We start from the raw sequence: 20,490 nt of genomic DNA on the forward strand, positions 1-20,490 counted from the left end.
GTCTCCAGGGAGGCGTGAGGAAGGTGGGCGGGTGGCCCACGAGCCAGCCCACAGGAGTGGGATGAAAAGGGTGCCCAGCACGTGGGCAGCAGCAGCCCGCCAGGGACAGGCCAGAGACCTCGGTGCCTCTGGTTGAATCTGCCATCTCTGAGGGGTGACCCTGGGGGACCGGGTTGTTCCCAGGAGGTGGGATTTAGGAGGATCCCTGACCAGTTGAAGTGTTCCATAATGTGTCTCAGGGTTTGCTTTTAGGACATGACATTTTTTTTGGTGAGGAAGATTGGCCCTGAGCTAACAGCTGTGCCAGTCTTCCTCTATTTTGTATGTGGGATGCCGCCACAGCATGGCTTGACGAGCCGTGTGTATGTCCGTGCCCAGGATCCAAACCCACGAACCCTGAGCCGCTGAAGTGGAGTGTGCAAACTTAACCACTACGCCATCGGGCTGGCCCCTAGGACATGAACTTTTGAGGAGAAAAGAAGGCCGCCAGCTGGGTGAGCTCCCGCGTGGCCCTGCCTTTCTCTGCTGCTCTCTGTCCCCCCTCCTGACTCACACTTTTTAGGGGCTGTACTCTTTTTTCTTTTAAGGATGATATGAAGAAACACCTTTTTCATCCTTCCAGTCGGGCATAAGGATCTCCTCCTTCATTCCCTTCACAGTGAAATGCAGCTAATTATTTTGATGATGATGGTAGCCGAATTTATTGAGCACGTACTGTGTACTAGGCTCTAGGCTTTAAATTCATGGACTCATTTGATGACACCCTGAGAGGCAGATATTAGTTTTACAATTTCTTTCAGAGAAGTCTATGGTTCAGAGAGGTTAAGTAATCTACCCAAGGTCACACAGCTAAGAAGCTGGGGAGCAGGTCTGTCAGACCGAGCCTGTGTTCCTAACTTGTCCTTAACCATCGTGTCACATTCTCTCCCTCTGATAATTGGACCCACCTGATCTACAAGTGCTTGTGGTAAGAGAAACACCCCAGGACTTCTCCGCCATGGTGCTGAGAGGGCAGTTCCCGAAGGCATCTCTTGCCAGAGGCAGCTGCCAGCCTCCTGCCTCCTCTCCATCCGTTCTTACCCGTCTCCTCCTCTGGCTCATCACACGCGTCCTCCTCCTCCAGGGGCACGGGATATTGTAGGTGGGTCACCAGACCCATGTTTTCCTTCTTGTAAAACTCGATGAGCTGGTCCAGCTTGGTGAAGAACCTCATGGGGACGCCTTCGGACGCCTGAGGACAGAAGCCAAAACAGAGGCGCATTTGAACTGGCTGGAACATCACCCAACCACAGAGGCCATCTGCAGTGGAGACCAAGGAGGCCGAGGGAGTGACCACGATCCAGAAAAAGAGCTGGACTCCTACGCGGTGTCTGCCCGGCACACCCACACCCTCACACCCTGTAACCAGCAGCCCTAAGAGCCAGCCTGCAAAAGGCACAAATAGGACAGTTTTAAAGATTTTTTTCTTTCAGTTTTTTTTTTAACTTTTATTTTAAAAAGTGTTTTGTTATACAAGTAATACATTTTCATTACGGCAAAATTAGAAAACACAGAATTTTTTGGAAAAGAAATCATCTGTTGTCCCACAACCCAGAGAGACCTATTTTCAATAGTTTAGAATGTTTTTCTAGACTGTGTGTGTGTGTGTGTGTGTGTGTGTGTGTTTGGTGGGGGCAGTTATTTTTATTTCTCCTCCTCTAGAAATAATTTATTTTTAAACATAGGAAAATGTATTCTAGTAATTATTTTGCTTTTAAAGTTTTTTAACTTGCTATAATTATTTTATCAAAACTCAGAAAATGGTTAAGGAAGCACAAAAATCTTCCCTGATTTACATCTCTGTTGCTAATGACAGAGGAGCCTTCGAATAACTCTGCTGAGCTGTTCAAATGCCCTGAGGCTGAGTCCCCTTTTTCTTGCCCCTTGGCTCCAGCAGGAAAGTTCAGGTGGTGGCTGGGCAGCCAGCCTCCCTAGCTGAGGCCCCACCCACACAAAGGCCCCACCCACACAGGCCACACCCCACACAGGCCCCACCCACACCGAGGTCCCACCCACACAGGCCACACCCACTGAGGCCCCACCCACACAGAGGCCCCACCCTGGTGGGTCCCCCCTGAACCAGTATCAGGCAGCAGAACAGCATGCAAGAACTGGGTATTTATCCAAAGAACGTGAAAACACCAATGCATAAAGATACATGCACCCCTGTGTTCACTGCAGCGTTATTCACAATAGCTAAGACTTAGAAGCAACCTACGTGCCCATCAAGGGACGAATGGATAAAGAAGCTGTGGTATATATACACAATGGAATACTACTCAGCCATAAGAAACAATGAAATCCAGCCATTTGTGACAACATGGATGCACATTGAGGGTATTATGCTAAGTCAAATAAGTCAGAGGGAGAAGGTCAAATACTGTATGATCTCACTCATAAGTAGAAGATAAAAACAACAACAAACAGACACATATAGACAGAGATTGGATTGGTGGTTACCAGAGGGGAGGAGGGGAGGGAGGAGGGCGAAAGGGATGATTAGGCACATGTGTGTGGTGATGGGTTGTAATTAGTATTTGGGTGGCGAACATGATGTAATCTATGCAGAAATAGAAGTATAATGATGTACACCTGAAATTTATACAATGTTACAAACCAATGTTACTGCAATAAAAAAATATGTTAGTTAAAAATAAATAAATAATAGCTTTGTGTAGACAGAAAAAAAAAAAAAAAGAGCTGCAAGCAGGAGTCTTAAGTTCTCATCAAAGCTGCACCCTACAGCTCCTAACCCACCATGTCCCAACATCCTGTCCATCCACTTCATCCAGTCCCCTACCCTGCCTCTCCTCAGTGTTCCCTGTTTCAAGGAATGGCACCATCATCTCCCCACTGGCCCAGCCAGAAACCAGAGGCATCTTGGACTTCTCCCTCCCTCTGGCACAGAGGGCAAAGATGGACAGTGTGAGGCAGGGTGTTTCTGATCCAGCCAAGAAGATGCTGAGCAGGGCTGCAGCCTGGTGGGGGAGGAAGCCGTAGCTGGGCTCCAGGGAGGAGCGGTGAGCCCGGGGCAGCCAGGCAGGAGCAAGGGATCAGGCTACTTGTGGGTACAGGGATGAGCGCCAAAGAGGCGCCCCCCTCTGGGTGAGGCTTCCCTGGCCTCGCAGGAGCACAGTACCCCTGGTCCTAACATTAAGTGCCTGTGATTCACCACCATTATTATAACAACCATCATGTCAGTGACAGTCACGGAATTTTAAAATGAGTTGAGAAGGCACCATCTTTGAAGATGGAGGTCAGGGGTCCAACTGCTCCCCTGGGGGCTGCCGTTGCCTTCTGGCTGCAGGGACCGGGACCATCGCACGTGGGAAAGGAGGCCAATAGGCAAATAGAGTTGGAAAGCCCAGCCAGGGTGGTGAACAAATGGAGTCTGGGTTGAGAATGGCTGGAACCTCTTGACTCGCCCACCTCCAAGTCGGGTGCCTATTGCTCCAGCATGGTTGGGACTGACGTGGGAGGCTGGGGACGGTGCCTCGACCTGAAGGCGTTCAGGGCTACAGGCAAGTGGGATCGAGAAAGCAGACAAGGCAGGATTACCCAAACTAGGACAGACCTAGGTATCCGGGAACCGAGCCCTTATTCCTGGGGTTAACGCCACTTGTATTGAGGATGCATTTGCCTTCAATGAGAATCCCCCTCTGTCTTTCACCTTGACCCAGTGCTCTCCACTTGGCCTCTCTGTCTCTCCTTGTCTCTGTCTCCTTCTCTAAGTGTATTTGTGTGTGCACAAGCACTGCACACACATATCAATCTGTCCATGAGGGTATGTGTGTGTGTTTTGAGTGTATGGCTTAAGCGATTTAGTAAATTCGTAGAGAGTTTAACAAAAGGGTTTTTTTAAATTCTTTCTACTAAATTCTCTTGTTTTCACAAAGCCCTATGTTAAGCAATCTCTTTCAAACTTTATTGAACCAGAAATACCTGAGCAGTGGCAGCCAGGACTTCTAAAAAGTAACTTGAATAGGTTCAAAGCCAAAAGTGAGCAGAATAACAGAAATAATTTGACATGACGCAAGATTGATGAACTTGGTTCAGTTAAAGCCGTCGGGGTAAGTGTCATCCTGTCAAAGAATTTACAGCTAATGGATGACAAGCCATTAGGCATATGAAAAAAGGATATGAAAATATCAAAGAAAGTCAAAGTGAAATGACTCGTGTGATCTGGAAAAGGGTTCCCAGTTGGAGGATGTCTGGGGAACATATGTTTGAGAAGCACGTGAGATATGGGATTTCAATGCATTGATGCTAAGACACACTTTATTTTATGTACCATTAAAAAGCTAAAGCATAAACTATGATACATCATCAATTGTGGACACATTCGATTTCAGAGATGTTAAACGTGAAAAAATAAGCATCTTGGAATTGAGGAAATGCGCTGTGTACTAAGCGTGCACTAAGCGTGCTCTGAAATGAATCTAATCCTTACAGATCCAGTGAAGCGGGAGCAGGGTGGAGGGACCTAAAAGCCAGTGGCAGGTGCTGAGCGCTGTTGGTGAGACAAAATTGCCAGGATGCCGCTTGTGCGTGGACTGTTCACAGAGGCTGGGGAGCCTGGTAAACCATGGCTGCTGGCTGCCCAGGTGGCCCAGGTTCCCAGGAAGGTAGGGAATGAGGGTTGTGTCCTAACCTCGAGGATGGTGGAGCAGCCCATCTAGGGGGCTGAGGGGACAAGCCAGTGAACGGCCACTGAAAGGCCCTGCTTGGGGAGGGACACCCTCCTGCCCTTCCCTCACAGCTCACGAGAGGGAAGCACCCAGGAGGAGCAGGGAGCTCTACAGGGAGCAGGTCTCCAGGCGGCAGGTTCCACCTGAAGCCAAGACTCGCTGTGCACATGGAGGTCAGGAGGTGGCAGCCGGTCTCAAGGACCAGCACGCAGACACACAGACTCACAGACGCGCAGACAGAGGAAATGGTGAAGGCAGGGCACCCACGAGCCAGAGTCAGAGTCTTCTTGGAGAAACTGTTCCCGAGAGGGTGTCCTCATCGGTCTTTGCTCTTGGCACTGAGATGTGAAGGGCTGCCCAGAGACTCCTTTGGGAACTTATGTTCAAAGCACATTCTAGAACAGGAACAGGAAGAGGAAAAGGCTAGAGTACCCAGGACTACAGAAGCCACTGAGCTGACCCAGACTGGACTGGGGGGTGGCATGAGGAGTGCGTGGGAGACTCCAGATGCACAGCGCAGAAAGGAGCAGCCCAGCTGCCGTGGTCTCTTTCCTAAGCTGGGCCTTGAAAGGCCCTCTGTCAAGGCAGGATGGCCAAGAGGGCAGGGCGGTGTGGCCAGCAAGGGGGCACATCTGTTCACAGGGCAGCCACACCTGGGCGTGACCTACAAACCCTGGCTGAGTCAAAGCCACGAGTCAGGAGTTGGGGCTTCTAGGTGGACAGTGCATTGACCATGGGCCAGCAGGAGCACTGGGGTCCTGCAGCAACGGGGGCCTGGGCAAGTCCATATCCGCCTGACCATTCACCCCGTAGTCAGGGGCCAGGTCTGTCTACTGTTGTATCCTCAGATGGCACTGCCAGGCCTGGCAATCAGAGGTGGATGGGCTTGCTGCTCTGGGGTCAGGATGACAGCCACACATTCGGAGCCAGGAGGAAGGATGGTCCAAGACGACCCTGTGTGGGCCTGGAACTGGGGATGCAGAGACATGGCAGGGGGAGAGGAGGTAGCAGGGGGAGCAGCCCCTCCACACAACCCCCATTTGATCCGCCAAGGTGGTGCCTTTTCAACAACAAAATGTAAAATGTCGAGAAGAAGGTCGTCATGTATATCAGTCAGGTCCTGGCAGGAAGCAGATGTCACGTTAAACTTGGGGATTTGGGGAGAATTTAGTGGACCGGATGTAGGCATACCAATAAAAGGAGTACAACACCCCACAGCTAGCAAAGAGGGAAGCAGTCATCACCCTGGGACAGACCACAGTAGGGGGCAGACGCGGGAACTCAGAGAGGGCTGACAGGTAGGAGCTGTGGCCTTCCATGGAGCTGACCCCTTCGACCTCCCAGGGAGGAAGCCAGGCCAGGAAGTCCTCCACCTTCCCACACCTGGCTGTGCCTGCCATCTGCCACCCAGCTGGAAGCCAGAGGCCAGGGAGTGAGTGAATCTGGGCTGGAACAGAAGACACACAGCACATCACGTCCAGGGTGACAGGACGCCCATGGAAGCAGCGGGAAGGAAGGGCCTGGGTGTTCTGCACGCGATGGCCAGGCTCTCACCAGGAGGGGAACTGGCCACACTTCCGGGGAAGGGGGCCGCATTCCATCCTTAGTGGTGGAGGCCTCCAGACTTTGTTCCTCATTCCGCAGCCACTGCCTTCCTGAAGAGATTTATCAAGTCATTTTGAAACAGAGAAGGAAACGCTGAAGCCCCACATTAGCTGTGGGCTGCAAACGTGAGCCCCACACATCACAGAGGCTCCCCAGGGTAGTGCCCCTAGTGATTGGATTTTGCCCTGAGGCAGCTCTCCCCCACCAGGAACGAATTTCTTCTCTCTGTAGCACACACCTACAGCACACAACACACAGTTTGATTGTGTAAAGACAAAGAGCAGGGTTTCCTATGGTAAGTCGGCCTGTTAACTTATGATGTGCTGGCACAGAGCACACGTCCCTTTGGGGTTTGTGGAGTCGACATAATGGACATGAACTTATGTTCAACACCAAAAGTCACGCAGAAAAAAATGTGGTAGGAATTAGTTCAGATTGTGAAACAAAATACCTATCTCTTCTCCTGCCTCCCATTAAAAGCTCCAGGTCTATGGAAGGTTCCAGGCGCTTTCCAGCATGATCATTTCCACGCAGCCCCTGTAGACAGCTCCCCCACCAAGCCTAGCTGTGTCTGCCTCCCCACAAGCTCGTAAGTCCTTGAAGGAAAGGGATCCTGCTTGGCTCAGCCTCGTATAGTCCCCTAAGCCCCTCGCAGGGGTAATGACAGACCCCTCACTGTTAGGCGATGCTCATATTGCATGAAACAAGGACCTCACGTTGTAAAACAAAACAGAGATGCGGATTGCCAAGCTGGGCCTTGCAGGGAGGGGCCCCTTCACCCCATCGTTTGGCACCTGATCTCACCCAGGTACAAAACTCCCGGGGAAGATATAGAGCAAGGGAGAGGGTGGCTCCCAGCCCCAGGGTTTGGGAAGAGACCACCACCATGGTCTTTAACAGAAAGGACAGCTGTATGTCCGTCTGTTGGAGGCCCAGAGCTGTGCACTCTGTCAAATGCTGTGTTTCCAGAAACAGTTCTTGGGCTATGGCTTTCAGACAGTCTTCAGAGGAACGGGGAGCACTGGACAGGCTGAACTTTCCCTGGGCCTAACTTTAACTTCAGCACTGTCTGCTGTGTCTAAATGGGGAACGGCAAGACGGCTAGGCACGCGGGAGGAAACCAGACCAGAGAGCCGAGGGGCTGCCCAAGGGCTCCAGGCAGACACCGCTGCAGGGCATGCCCTCCTCAGGGCTCTGCCAGCCTTCACTTTAAATTGAAAAGCATATACAATCGTTGTGGAAATTTTACAGATGATGGGAAAGTATTAAGAAGTGGGGAAAGAAATCTGCTCATTATCCCACTGCAGCAAAGCATTTCATTCAAGTTCAATGAGAAAGTCGCTAGAAAGGTCTTACGCAGGGTGACAGTACCATTTGGCTGCTGTGAAGAGAATGGCAGGGAAGGGTGAGGGGAGGCTGGCGTCATTATTTCTATTTTTCCCGTGAGGAGACCCTAGGCCCGTGGAGGCCTCAAAGGCAGTGTGGGCTGAGCCGGATTCAGCCCAGGCCTCAGAGCCCCCCAGACCTGGGGCTCCCACGTCCATGCAGGTGCTGCACTGATGGAGCAGAGCGAGGGGTAGCATGCAATTTGGCTGTCCAGGCCCAGCCTCTGTGTTCTGGACACCCTCTCCCACCCTGGACAGTTCTGAAGCTGCTAGGGCTCAGCAGAGATCTTCCTCCCTCAGAGATCAGATCAGCAGGGGCTGGACGCCCCGTCCTGCCCACCTCGCACTGTCGCCGGGACCCATCTCCTCCCGGCCCTGCTCTGCCCTCCCCCATCTCTGTCAGCCCCTGAAATGCTTTCCTTGGTTTCCCTTCTGCCCTCAGGACTGTTCTCGATCTTTAACCAGCTCCTCTCCCCCACATCTTTTCCTAAGAATCGCAGACCTCAACTTGGGTGAAGAAAGGAGAGACAGAGAGGGACGAGACCGTGGGTCTCTTGGCCCTTTGAGGCCCTGCAGAGTTTAGATTTTGTTCTAAGAGTGATTTAGAGCCACCAAAGGCTTTTAAAAGCGTGTGTGCGTGTGTGTGTGCACGCGCACGTGTGCGTGTGAAAGACAGAGAGAGGGAGACTGGATCAGATTTACGTTTTTGAAAACAGCACTTTGGTTACAGTGCGGGGCAGGAGTTGGAAGCTGGTGACCCTGGCAACGCCCCTCTGGTGCATGACCTGGGTAGGTGCGGTGGAGGGAGAGGGGCCAGGGTGGAGCTGGAACTAGAACAGCCAGAGAGGGGCTTGGTGAACGACAGGGGGCCAGGGAGGTCACCCCAGATCTCTGGCTATTTAGTAACTTGGTTGGTGTCCATGCCCGTTAGTGAGATGCGGGGCCGGGAGGGGGTTACGGAGGGGCAGGCAGGTCTGGGAGGAGCTCAAGAGGCCAGCTTCAGATCCAGAACTCCCTCTCCAGCCACATGGCCTAGAATGGGCCTCGGGATGTGTCTCCTTAAAAACCGGTCAGCTCTTGCCCTTCCCTTCGCTTCTCCTCTTTTCTTTAAAACATAAGCATCCGTTTGCTTCCTTTCCCTGCTCTTCCTTGAAGCGGCCGGGCCAGCAGGGCCTTGGGGCTGGGGCTGAGGAGGTGGTCAGCAGGCAGAGGATGCAGCTGGGCCAAGGAGTGGCCGGGGCCTTAGAAGTCGGCCTGGCTGGGCCTGGGGGCAGCAGAAGCCGGCTACACACAGGGAAAAGAGCAAGTGATGAAGTATGGGGAGAAATGCAAGCCAGGTTCTCACCGTCAGAGAGAGGAGCTGGGCTCCAACGAACTGGGTCCGTAGTGTCGGCCTGGAAGAGGAGGCATCACCATGAACTCAGGGTTTTACCGTCTACAGGTAAACGCCGATGCACGTGTGAGTGTAGGTGTGTACACACACATTTCCCAGCCCCATCTTCCGAGAGGACCTAGAACCATCGACACCCCAGTTGCAGTGAGCACATCAAAATACCCTCCAGGGCTCCTTGGAGAGATGCCTGGTTCTAGGGCCGGAGCAGGAAAGGTCTAAGGCGGGCCTGGAACATCTGTTACCCAGAAAGTAAGGAAAAGCTCAGAAAATGACGAGGATTTGTCAAAAGGAAGCAGGAGCCGGGAGACATCTGAAAGGACAGTTGAAGGGACCATCTGGCACAATTTGAGCATCAAAATGAATAATAAAATAATTATAATTTGTTGAATAATATAGGAATTCATGAGTCTATCCTGATATAAACAAAGGAGAAGGGGAAGCTCTTCCTCACGGTAGAACGCCAATTCATAACTGTCAAAGGCATGATGGGAAAAGTTTGGCAACCCTCGTAGCAAGAACTGATTCAGGCAAGAATCAACAGATGCTAAAGATGCTAAAACTAGTGGGTGAGAGATTGAGGGGGACGGGATAGCTAGATAGTCTCAAAGCATCTTCCCGAAAAATGGTTAATAATTTGAAAGGGAAAAATGGTAACTTTACGATGAAACCTGGAAGACACCGCCTTAACCAAGTGACGAAGTCTTAATCTGGATGGTGGTTACATGTAAACACTTTTTTGAGCTATACACTGTAATAAAAAAGTTTGTTTAAAATTAGCTTATGTAACCTAGCTCATTTAATTAATATGAACACAAGAACACACACAAGGGGGAGAGGGGTTTAAAAGGCATCTTGTCTAAAAATGTCAGATTCTTTTTTTTAATGTACAAAAACATTCCTGGCCTATATCCTTCTGGAGGTTTCTGTACAAAAATTTCATCTTGGAAACATCTTTGATGTCAGATAACTGTAATAAGACTAAGGTACCAAGACTAGAAAGACAGTCACAGAGTCGCTAAGCACAGTGGATGGAAGTGAGGTGGTGGCCACAGCTCCACAACAAGACGCATGGTGATTGCAGCTTCTGGCCTGATGTGTGCGCTCTCGGGACTGACCAGAGGGGAGGTGCAGCGGGTTTTGCGGGCGAGGGCTGGAAATCCAGGTGCACTGGGCATTGGGCATGGCGGACCTGGGATCCTGCAAAGGTCCCATCTTCCTGGCTTCCTCCCGTGTGCCTAGCCCTCTTGCGGTTCTCCATTTAGATACAGCAGACAGCGCCTGAGCAGGGCAGGGTTTGTTTGTGACCAGGAGAGGTGGGAGCATGGTGGGGGAGGAAGGCCAAGGGGCTGGGGTAGATGTTGACACAGCTTCTGTTCTCTCCCAGGACCCATGGACTTGGTTTAGCTTCTGGGGTGAATGAGAGATAGATGGAGAGTGATGGCATGGAATTTTGGGGGAGCAGAACCTGGCAGACTGGTGGATGGGGTTTTTGGCCCCTGGCACAGAGCCCCAGGCTGGGACAGGGACCCTGGAGTTCTCGTGGTGACATGGGCCGCACAGTGTCCTGCCTGCCACAGCCCGCAGGAGCAGGAGCTGATGAAGGAGAAAGGAATGATGCTCTGTGCGGTGCCTACAGCTGACCGGCCAGCAGAGGGCACGTTGAGGGGTCTTCTAGGATGTCTCAGAACTAATCGTGGGGCCTTCTGAAGGGGCCACTTTCTGGCCATCAGGCTGCAGGGAGCTGGAGCTGCCGAGTCTCACGAATGGCGTGGTGTTGTGGGTCACGGGGCCGGAAGACTGTGAGCTGTGAATGGTGTTGGGAGGGGAGGGAAAAGGTGGGATGGAACATGGGCTCTCCCGGTCTTCTCCACCTTTCCTCTGGTCTTGTTTTGAAACGGTGAACGGTCCCGTGTATCGGCCACTCGGGACAAAAGATAGGTCACGGTGGCAAGAACACCATTCCCCACTGTGTGTCCTGTGCCAGAGGCAGGGGGGTCCCTCTAAGGGGTCTCATGGAACCTCTCTGGCTCTTCCCAGGTGAGGATTCCATTCCCCAATCGGGAGAAACTGGAACTGGGCCAGGTGTGTTAGCTATGTTATCTACTTTATAGTATATCTAACATCACAGGTGGGTACAGCAGCTCCATCCTACAGACGAGAAAACTGAGACTCAGAGAGGTTGAGCAACTTGCCTGAGTGGTCAGAGACTTTGTCAGAAGCGCAGCACCCAGGGAGACGTTTCAAGATAAGAAAGAGGATGGGAGGTGGTGGGTGGGGATCCACGGACTTTCCAGCTAGACAGGAGGGAGGGTACCAGACACAGGGAGCTGCCAGCTCGGGGTGGAACCAGGTGGTTAGAGATTCTCTGGCAGGCAGACTCAAGCCTCCAGTGGCTCAGCGGGTGGGCTGGGTGGTGTGAAACCCGGCATGTGGGAGAAGTCCGTATCCTGGGTGGCAGCAGCCTGCCCTCCGAGCTTTGGTGGGCGGTGGGGGGTGGGGAGGCTGGCACTTGCTATCTGTGGGCACAGTCCTGTCCCCACGGGCCTGCCCCAAGGTGAGAGTCCCCAAAGCCACATGTCTGAGGGCTTGGAAAGTGTGAAAGCCAACACCAGCCAGGCTTATTCAGAGTCTCATATGTGTGGAAGGGAGTGATGTGGCAGCTCCAGGAGGAGGCACGAAGCTTAAAGGAAGAAAAGTGGAAACTGAGTGCCAAGCCTGCCCAGCCCCACCCACCAGCTGTAGCAGCGGGACGTCACTGCTCTAGCTCACACCATGCTGATCCCCAGCTCCCCGGTGGGCAGCCGGCTGCCCACTGGGCCCTTTCTGCCCAGGTCTGGTGGGCCTGGCCCTGGTGGGAGTGGGCTCTGTCTTACGCCCAGCCAGCAGGCTGGGGTCTCCCATCCACCTTGTTCCAACCAGCCCCCACTTCCCAAGCTTTTCTCTTGCCTTGTCTTGGGCAGACTTCCCAGAACGGAACGGCTTGGCATGGGCTCTGCTCGCCCGCTGGTCTCTGTACTCACGTCTAAATCCACATCCCCCACTGATTTTCAGAGCTGACGCCCCCAATTCTCAACACATGCCCCTTCCTTGGGCTTATCATCACCCACCTCTCCACTTCTCAGTCCCTGTGTCCTGTGGCCTCTCCTCCCCAGGCTGGGTGTTCCCTCCACCTGCAACAGAGCCAGCAGCTCGGCAGCCCTACCTACTGCCTTCTCCCCCTGGAGAAACCCCGGATGCCAGATCAACTCCCAGCCCAGGCATTCACGTAGGCTTGTTGGGCTCTATCGCCTGTGAGCTGGGGTCCCCACTGAGATGTCGAGATCATGAGGCCCCAAATCTCTGCCTTTCATTCTCTGATATCTGTGCAGTGGGAGTTAAGTCCTGTGCTCTCCTCGCAGACGCGAGCGGCTCATGAAGTGCTTTGAACCACTCACATCAAAGGAGCTGCAGGCGGGAGGCCTGGGAAACTGACACCTCTGGCTGGTACTGAAATGACACCTCTGAAAGGCATCGTCTGAGGTCTCTGTCAGTGTCACCACAGCCGGAGCAAGGGGCAGGATATGACAATGCTCTGTCTGCCAGCACGTGGTCCTGGTGTTTGGACAGTGCAGCTGCCATCTGGGGACCTCAGGCCTACAGTGAAGACTCCGGGAGAGGATGGGTCCTTTGTCAGTAGAGTCACAGTTGACAGCTAGAAACTATCCACCACACGCAGCAACACAGGGAGGTTGTCGGGTCACTACGGGAAAGGTTTCCGAGATTTTTCCAAGAGCTCGCATAAACAGAAGCCTGGACAACGAGGAAGGAGGGCTGTGGCAGAGTGGCCCTTCCCTGCTATAGAATTTTGTAGCCGCACCCTTCATCATGGCGCCTTGCAGCATCTTGCACGGAGGGCGAAGAATTTACGTCTTTGCCCCACTGATGTTGGGCGTGGCCACGCGACTGGCTTTGACCAACGCAACGCGGGCAAAAGCGCCAGCTCCATGCTCGGGGCTTAACGGGCTTTGCAGCCCTTTCCTGTCATCTGCCACGAGAAGAGATGCCCCAGGGAGCCTCTGACCCTTCAGCATGGGCCAGGAATAAAGACATGAGGAGCAGACCCGGACCCAACCGGAAATCTAGAGTCCAGCCCAGTCCGGCTGAGTCCCGGAGAGCCCAGCCCAGATCACCCAAGCACAGCTCACCCTCAGACCCAGGAGAGGAAGAGAAATGTTTGTTGTTGTAAACTACTGAGATTTTTGAGTGTTTGTTATGCAGCCAACACTGAAAAATACATGTTTGATGGTAAGAATAAATTTTTCCCGAGAGTCTTTCTCTTATTGAAACTTCATGATATTATCTCCATTTACCCATGAGAAAGCCCATGCTGCAAGATATTAGGTAACTTGTCCAAGGTCACACAACTTGTCTTATCACCAGGACCTGCCACAAGGGACAAATCTTCAAGGTCCGTGCCCTCATTCCCACCACGTCTGCTCTCCAGCCTCACAGAGGCCACCTCCCTTCGATCTTGTCCTCTGTGCAGACCTTCAGGACTCTCTGGGCCCACCGTCTTTCCTACGAGCCTGAACCCCACTATGGCCACCACAGCTCACGTCTCCACAGCACCCTGCACTCCCTGTGCTTCTGTAGGCCCTGCCCATCCAAGCCATTATCCAGAATCAGCTCCCCAATCCACCATCTGCCCCTAAGCAGGGCAGCTCATCAAATCAGCAGGCAGCCCACACACGTTTACTAACCTCTAACCATGTGCCCCACCCAGAGGCTTTCATCAGGGACCAGCCCAGACCAAGGCCTTGCCCGCAGTCTAGCAGAGAAGCTAGACGTGGTCCTGTAAATAATTAAGTAAATAAGTACAAGGGGCAGAGGCTGTGAGGAGAAGATAGTGCCTGCGGAGGCTATTACAAGGGGACCTAGCCTGGTGGGTCAGGGAATTATTTGTCAAAGAAGCAACACTTACACTGAGATGCAAAGGATGGATAGGAGTTGTCCAGGCAAAGAGAGAGGCAAACTTCACGGCAGGCAGACTGTCAGCTTGTGCCAAATATGGTGTTCATATAAATTTGTGGTTTCTAATCACAGTTAGGTGCTTATATGGAATGCTGGTGGTGTCTTGTCCAGTTCTCACAGGATCCCTTTAGTGCTCTATGCTCCCAATCCCCTCTCTTCTGGGGGCTCCGTGCTTTGCTGCTGAAGGCTTGAACCAGCAACCTCAGATGATTCCTCTTGGGCACTAGAGTTCCCTTATTTATATGGAGATCCAGGAGAAAGCAGGGAGTTCTGTGTTCCCCAAGGTGGCCAACACGTGTCTGGAGGGTGTGTGCAAAAGCCTAGCTCTTTGCCTCGATGCAGGACAAACCCTGAGATGTAATTCACACTCCAGAGCCCCATGTAGGGTCAGGCTGGGTCTGAGACTTCACCCAAATTTGCATCTTTGCTTGGCTTGTCTCCTTCTCTGTCCTGCATTCCCTTTCTTTAGTGAATTTAGGGAGCCTTTCTTTAGTGACTTACTGGTACCCAAGCTCGGGGTCTGCTTCTGGAAGAACTTGACCTATGATGGTCAACTCCCCAAATCAGTCCTTTTATTGGCCCATCTTGAGCCCTCCCTCAAATAGTGATCCAAGGATTTACCCTCAAGTCCTTAACCCAAGCCCCTCACCAACAGCAAAGAATTTGGACCCCTACTTTATGGAGGAATTGATCAGACCTAAAGGCCTTAGCTTCCTCTTCCTCCTCCCCCAAGTATGGCTGCCCATGAAGACCACTATCACTCCCTCCATCCTCCATCCCTCCTCTTTCCTCCCCACTGGGCTCAGCACACATCCTACTTGCCTTCTGCACAGACCAGTCCAAAACCCTACTCTGTAGCTGGGCCTCTGGTCCTGTGAGTCTCTGAGCCAGGTTGAGGGGATACAGGGTGTCCTAAATGAGATTGGCCATACTCAGAAGCTTGGCATTTAAGTGACAAAACGCATTATGTATTTATCTGTGTGTTGAGAATGAAAGGATGCATATTTTTTGAGTATCCAAACAACCTTACTTACCTTTCTGTTGGTCTTCCCATTTTACAGATGAACAAACTGAGGCTCAGAAGGGCCAAATGACTTGCCCCGTAAGTGGCAGCACCAGGACTTGAACTCAGGCCTCGGGTCCCTTAGTCTAAGTTCTGTGCTCCTGGACTCTGAAAGGTTGCTATCCTCCACTTTCTCTGCCTGTGTGTTCTGGTACGTTTGGTACGAGGAAAGCCTATTTATTTATTTATTTATTTATTTATTTTTCCCCCCAAAGCCCCAGTAGATAGTTGTATGTCATAGTTGCACAGCCTTCTAGTTGCTGTATGTGGGACGCGGCCTCAGCATGGCCGGAGAAGCGGTGCCTCCGTGCACGCCCGGGATCCGAACCTGGGCCGCCAGCAGCAGAGCGCGCGCACTTAACTGTGAAGCCACGGGGCCAGCCTGAGGAAAGCCTATTTTGAACTCCATCTAAAGGACCTTATTTACTAATGGATTTTATATATTTAAAAGCCTGCTCTCCTCCATTCCTCTCTCAACATCTGTGTTGTATAGAGCATCCTAGTGCAGCCATTCTGGAGAACAATCAGACACAATTTAATGTGTATATCCTATGACCCAGCAATTTCACCCCTGGGCACAGGCCTCAGGGCTCACACTGGGCCACGTATATGAATGGTCATCAGAAGCTTGTGGAGGCAGAGACCTGGAGGGAAACCGGGTGCCCATCATTGGGAGAGTGGACAGGTCAAGTGCCATCAAGAGGTACATGGGGTGATATGCAGCAGCCAGAAGCAAAGATTTGATGTGTATGTTGCAACATGGAAGGATCTTACAAAAGATCCTTTTGGGGAAAAAAGCAGAAAACAGAATGAGAGCTATGCTATCACTTCAGTAAATTAAAAGTGGATGCACACAAAACAACAATACACATTTCGTAAGAACATATTCAAATAAAAAGTGGTTTGACCCACTCAAATGGTTGCCTATTGAAGGGAGGGTTATGCAAATGCAATATAGGGGTAGAAGGGATTAAAACAGTTCATAAAGACATTGCTTTATAGTGAGAATGGGCTGTGGTTTTGATCACGTAGCCTGGTTGTGAAAGATGAGTTCTTAGCTCTGTTGGGGCCTTTCTGATTTGACCTGAATTAATTACCGAAATCTTCTGTGTCTCAGTTTCTTCCTTGGTCAAGTGGGGAGGAAGGAGTGGGCAAGGGAAGTAACATTTAGATAGAAAGAAGTGTGGCCCATAAGTAAAAGCAGAAAATCTGAAGCCTGATGTGACTGAAGCAGGCAGTGTGCGAGACACTAGGGAGAGGTGGGGACTGTGGCACATTGGAGAAACGTCCCTTTAAAGAGATCATCTTCCACTTAGCTCCAGTTATATCCCCATGGGATCACACAGGCCTAGAGTTATCAGAATTTCAAAACATTCAAGAGAAGATAAAAATCCAGATTCTCAGATGAAATCTCAAATTTTTTAACGCTTGCAACTAATTTTTAAAACACCACGACAGCCACAAATTCAAATCTTAGCTCCCCCACCAGCTAGTTGTGTGACCTGGAGTATGGTATTGAACTCGCTAAGGCTAAGCCAATTTCCTTATCCATGAATGAAGATTCTGAGACCTACTCAGCCAGGTGTTTAAATGAGTTCACAGAAGTCCAGGGCATGGCTCTCGGGCACTACGAGCCATTATCATCACGGAGAACCTGCTATGTGTTGCATATGCTAATATATTATCAACTTCTATTTTTTGCATGAATAAACTGAAGCTCAGAGGGGTGGAAAATTAAGCAGAGGAGTTAGGTAGAAGAAAATATCTTCCCTAAATGTGATAAAAGGGAACGGGTAAAACTGAATTAAAGTAACTTATAAATAAGAATTTTTGAGATTAAAAGGGCTCGAAGTAAAGCAGAAGTGACTATTGACCCATCTGACCCCTAACGAGCTACAGGAGCCTCTAATAAAGACGTGGACAGTCGGAGAGGCACGTGGACCTCAGCAGCAGGAGCAGGTGGGAGCTGATGATACGCAAGCCCCTGGTGCGCTGCTGTTGGCTCATGCCAGCCTGTGCCAACTAATGCTGGCTCAATTTTTCCAACCCCAAGTGCTGGTTGTTACATGTGGGCACCCTGGTGGGAGCCACGGTGAGAGTATTTACACCACAGAAATTGGCAAACACTGTACATCAGGGCCTTGTTGTCTTCCCTGGAGAGCTGGCTGTCAAATATTTGCCACTGATGTAGCCCAGCAACATTTACCACTTTGGCAGAATCATCCCCTCAATTCTTAGAGGCCTGGCCTCATGAGCACACTTCCCTTTCCCTCTGCACGGCCTCGATCTCTAGATGCAACACTGGATCAGGAGAAAATAGTCATGCATTGCTTAACAATGGGGATACATTCTGGGAAATGTGTCGTTAGGCGATTTCGTCGTTGTGCGAACATCATAGAGTGCACTTACACAAACCTAGATGGTATAGCCTACTACACACCTAGGCTCTATGGTACTAATCTTATGGGACCACCATCGTGTATGAGGTCCGTCGTTGACCAAAACATCATTATGCGGCACATGACTGCATCGTTGACACAAGATGGTTAATTATTCCTTGCGGGGAATGTGGAGGAGGGTTACCGTTCAGTGAAGAAAAACATTTTTTCGCTAAAAATGGCAACGGCCCAGATCAAAACAGGAAGCTTCCAGCCTGCCTTGATGGGTAGCTGGGATTGTGGAAACTAGGGGAAGCTGAAAAGGCACAGTAGCAAAGTGTGCTGTTGGCAAGATGCAGAGACAACTGTGAGTCGTCCCCCCCCCCCCATTTGCCCTGGGCTCACCTTAGACCCCCAGCGGGAGGAGGCTCAGTTTAGGTAGACGGGAGCCGACGGGCAGCTCGGGTAAACACCGTGCTGGCAGAGGAACCGAAAGTCACCACTTGCAGGCTCCTGCTGCTCTGAGGAAGTGATCAAGGCACCCTACATCATGGGACTGAGGCCCAAGCCAGAGAAGGGGCATGCAGCTCTACCTGCTTCTCCAAAATCCCAGCCTCATCCCAGGGGAGGGGGGGATCTCTGGGTGAGAGCGCAACCATGGGTGCTGATGGGCGGGGGGAAGAGTGAAGAGGAGGGGCCGGATGCCTGAGGGCAGGCCAGGGAAGCTGTGATTTTCTCAATGCTTAGGATGGGTTCTTCTGTAGTTTTCAGTTTAGTGACCTCTGTGTCTATCCCAGACAAGATTCTAGATCAGATTACTAAAAGCCTGGTTTGTGAGATGTGCCAAAGCAAGTAGCAACCCTAGGAGGATGCACCGGGAGCCAGCAGGAGTTCACTGGCAACAGACCAAGTCAGGTGAACCTGTTTTTCTTATTTAATTTACGTAGTAAAAGCCAATGTATGTTTGCTGGCCTAATAAATTAGATCATTTGTTGCACCTGGTAGAGGTCACAGCTCAATCACCTACGGAGGCCAGGCAGGTGATGTAAATGAGTGGAATAGGCTCGGAGTGAGGCAGTAGGGAGAGATGGAGACTGTGGCACATCAAAGAGAGATGCCTCATTGAAAGGGGAAAGCCTCCACTTAGCTCCAGTTACATCACCATGGGATGATACAGGTCTAAGGTTATCAGATCTTCAGATTTTTCAAGAGAAGCTGAAAATTCAGAATATTATGTAAAATCTCTGAAATTTTAAAAGTGCTGTTAACTGGTTCATAATTTATTTTACAACATATGTCAGGCAAACAGAACACTGTATCCAACACAGGGGCTACCAGTTTGTGATCTTTGATATAATATATATAGATTTTAATGCAGCATTTTGTGATATTCACCTGTGATTTTTTTGTTGAGAACCACATGGAGGAATTTAGGCTATGGGGAGAGTACACAGTGTCAGCCTGGACATTGGTTTCCGGTGCTGTTGGGTTCTCCCTCTCATTTACGTCAGTGATTCAGATTAGGATCCAGGGGTTGGGCTTGCCAATGTGTGGCTACCGCTAAGCTAGGAAGCATCTCAAATATGCTGGGTGACAGACAGAACCAGGTCAAAGCAGAGCTCAATGGTCTGGAGCAATGGGCTGGGTTGTAGAAAAGGCCCCGGTGGGCACTGACCACTTGGCTACGCTTATCAGCTCCCCATCCACTCTGCCATCCGGCTCGGGCCTCATTTGGTTGATGCCCTCCTCTCGGCACTCCCATTTTACTCTTTGTCTTTGATTTGCATCCTCTTCCCAGAGAAGAAATCAGAAGCAACGCTGAATGCCATTGCCACTGATCTGTGTCACTGCACTGTGGGTCCCAGCCAGGGCAAAACAAACCAAAACAGCTCCCCCTCTGCCCCCCAAATCAGTGTATTGAAAAGAAGAGACAAGTCTATCACTATTTGCAGACAACAAGATCATATACCTAGAGAAACCAAAAGAATACATTCAAAAAATGATTCAAACCCGTGAGATTATTCAGAAAGATGGGAAAGAGCCCCTACAAGACCATCACTTTCTTAGACACCCACAAAACCCAATCAGAAAATGTCACGGAACAAACAGATTCTATGTGCCAAAGTAACTAAAACTACATCACACCCAGCAGCAGGGAAGATTAAGAACTATATGGAGAAAATATAAAAGACAGCACAGCACGAAAGACATAAAAGAAAATTTGAATAAGTGGAAAGAGATGCCATGTTCTCAAATAGAAGGACTCAATAGGATAAGGATATGAGTTATCTTCTAATTAATCTATAAATTCAGTGTAATTATATAAAAATTCCAACGGGATTTTTTAGGGAACTTTACAAGCTGATTACAAAATTTACCTAGAAAAGAAAATGCATGGAAACCACGAAGAAATAAAGAGAACGATAAATAGAAACTTAGTCTACCCAATAGGAACACACACGATAAAGCCACAGCAATGAAAACACCGTGTGACTGGGGCAAGAATAGATTCAGCAGTCAGTGGGACAGAAGGAAGAGTCCAAATTCAGATTAGAGTAGGGAATTAGATTAGATTAGGGAATTAGAGTAGGGAATCAGATTAGAGTAGGGAATCAGATTAGATTAGGGAATTAGATTAGACTAGGGAATCAGATTAGATTAGGGAATCAGATTAGAGTAGGGAATCAGATTAGAGTAGGGAATTAGATTAGACTAGGGAATCAGATTAGGGAATCAGATTAGAGTAGGGAATCAGATTAGATTAGGGGTCAGATTAGATTAGGGAATCAGATTAGATTAGGGAATTAGATTAGGGAATCAGATTAGATGAGGGAATCAGATTAGATTAGGGAATCAGATTAGAGTAGGGAATCAGATTAGATTAGGGAATCAGATTAGAGTAGGGAATCAGATTAGATTAGGGAATTAG

The 20,490-nt window shown here is 50.4% G+C and overlaps 1 protein-coding gene across 1 annotated transcript in view; it reads right to left on the reverse strand.

Annotated features, from left to right (window-relative positions):
* The window catches only part of INPP5D (inositol polyphosphate-5-phosphatase D), a 120,992-nt gene that overhangs the window by 68,996 nt on the left and 31,506 nt on the right, over positions 1-20,490 (reverse strand). The window contains exon 3 of the mRNA XM_004427694.3: positions 1,081-1,231. Coding sequence (XP_004427751.1) covers positions 1,081-1,231 — 151 coding nt within the window. The remainder of the gene's footprint in view (positions 1-1,080; positions 1,232-20,490) is intronic.

Source organism: Ceratotherium simum, chromosome 37, assembly GCF_057802395.1.
Source record: "Ceratotherium simum simum isolate JZ-2026a chromosome 37, ASM5780239v1, whole genome shotgun sequence".
NCBI lineage: Eukaryota > Metazoa > Chordata > Mammalia > Perissodactyla > Rhinocerotidae > Ceratotherium > Ceratotherium simum.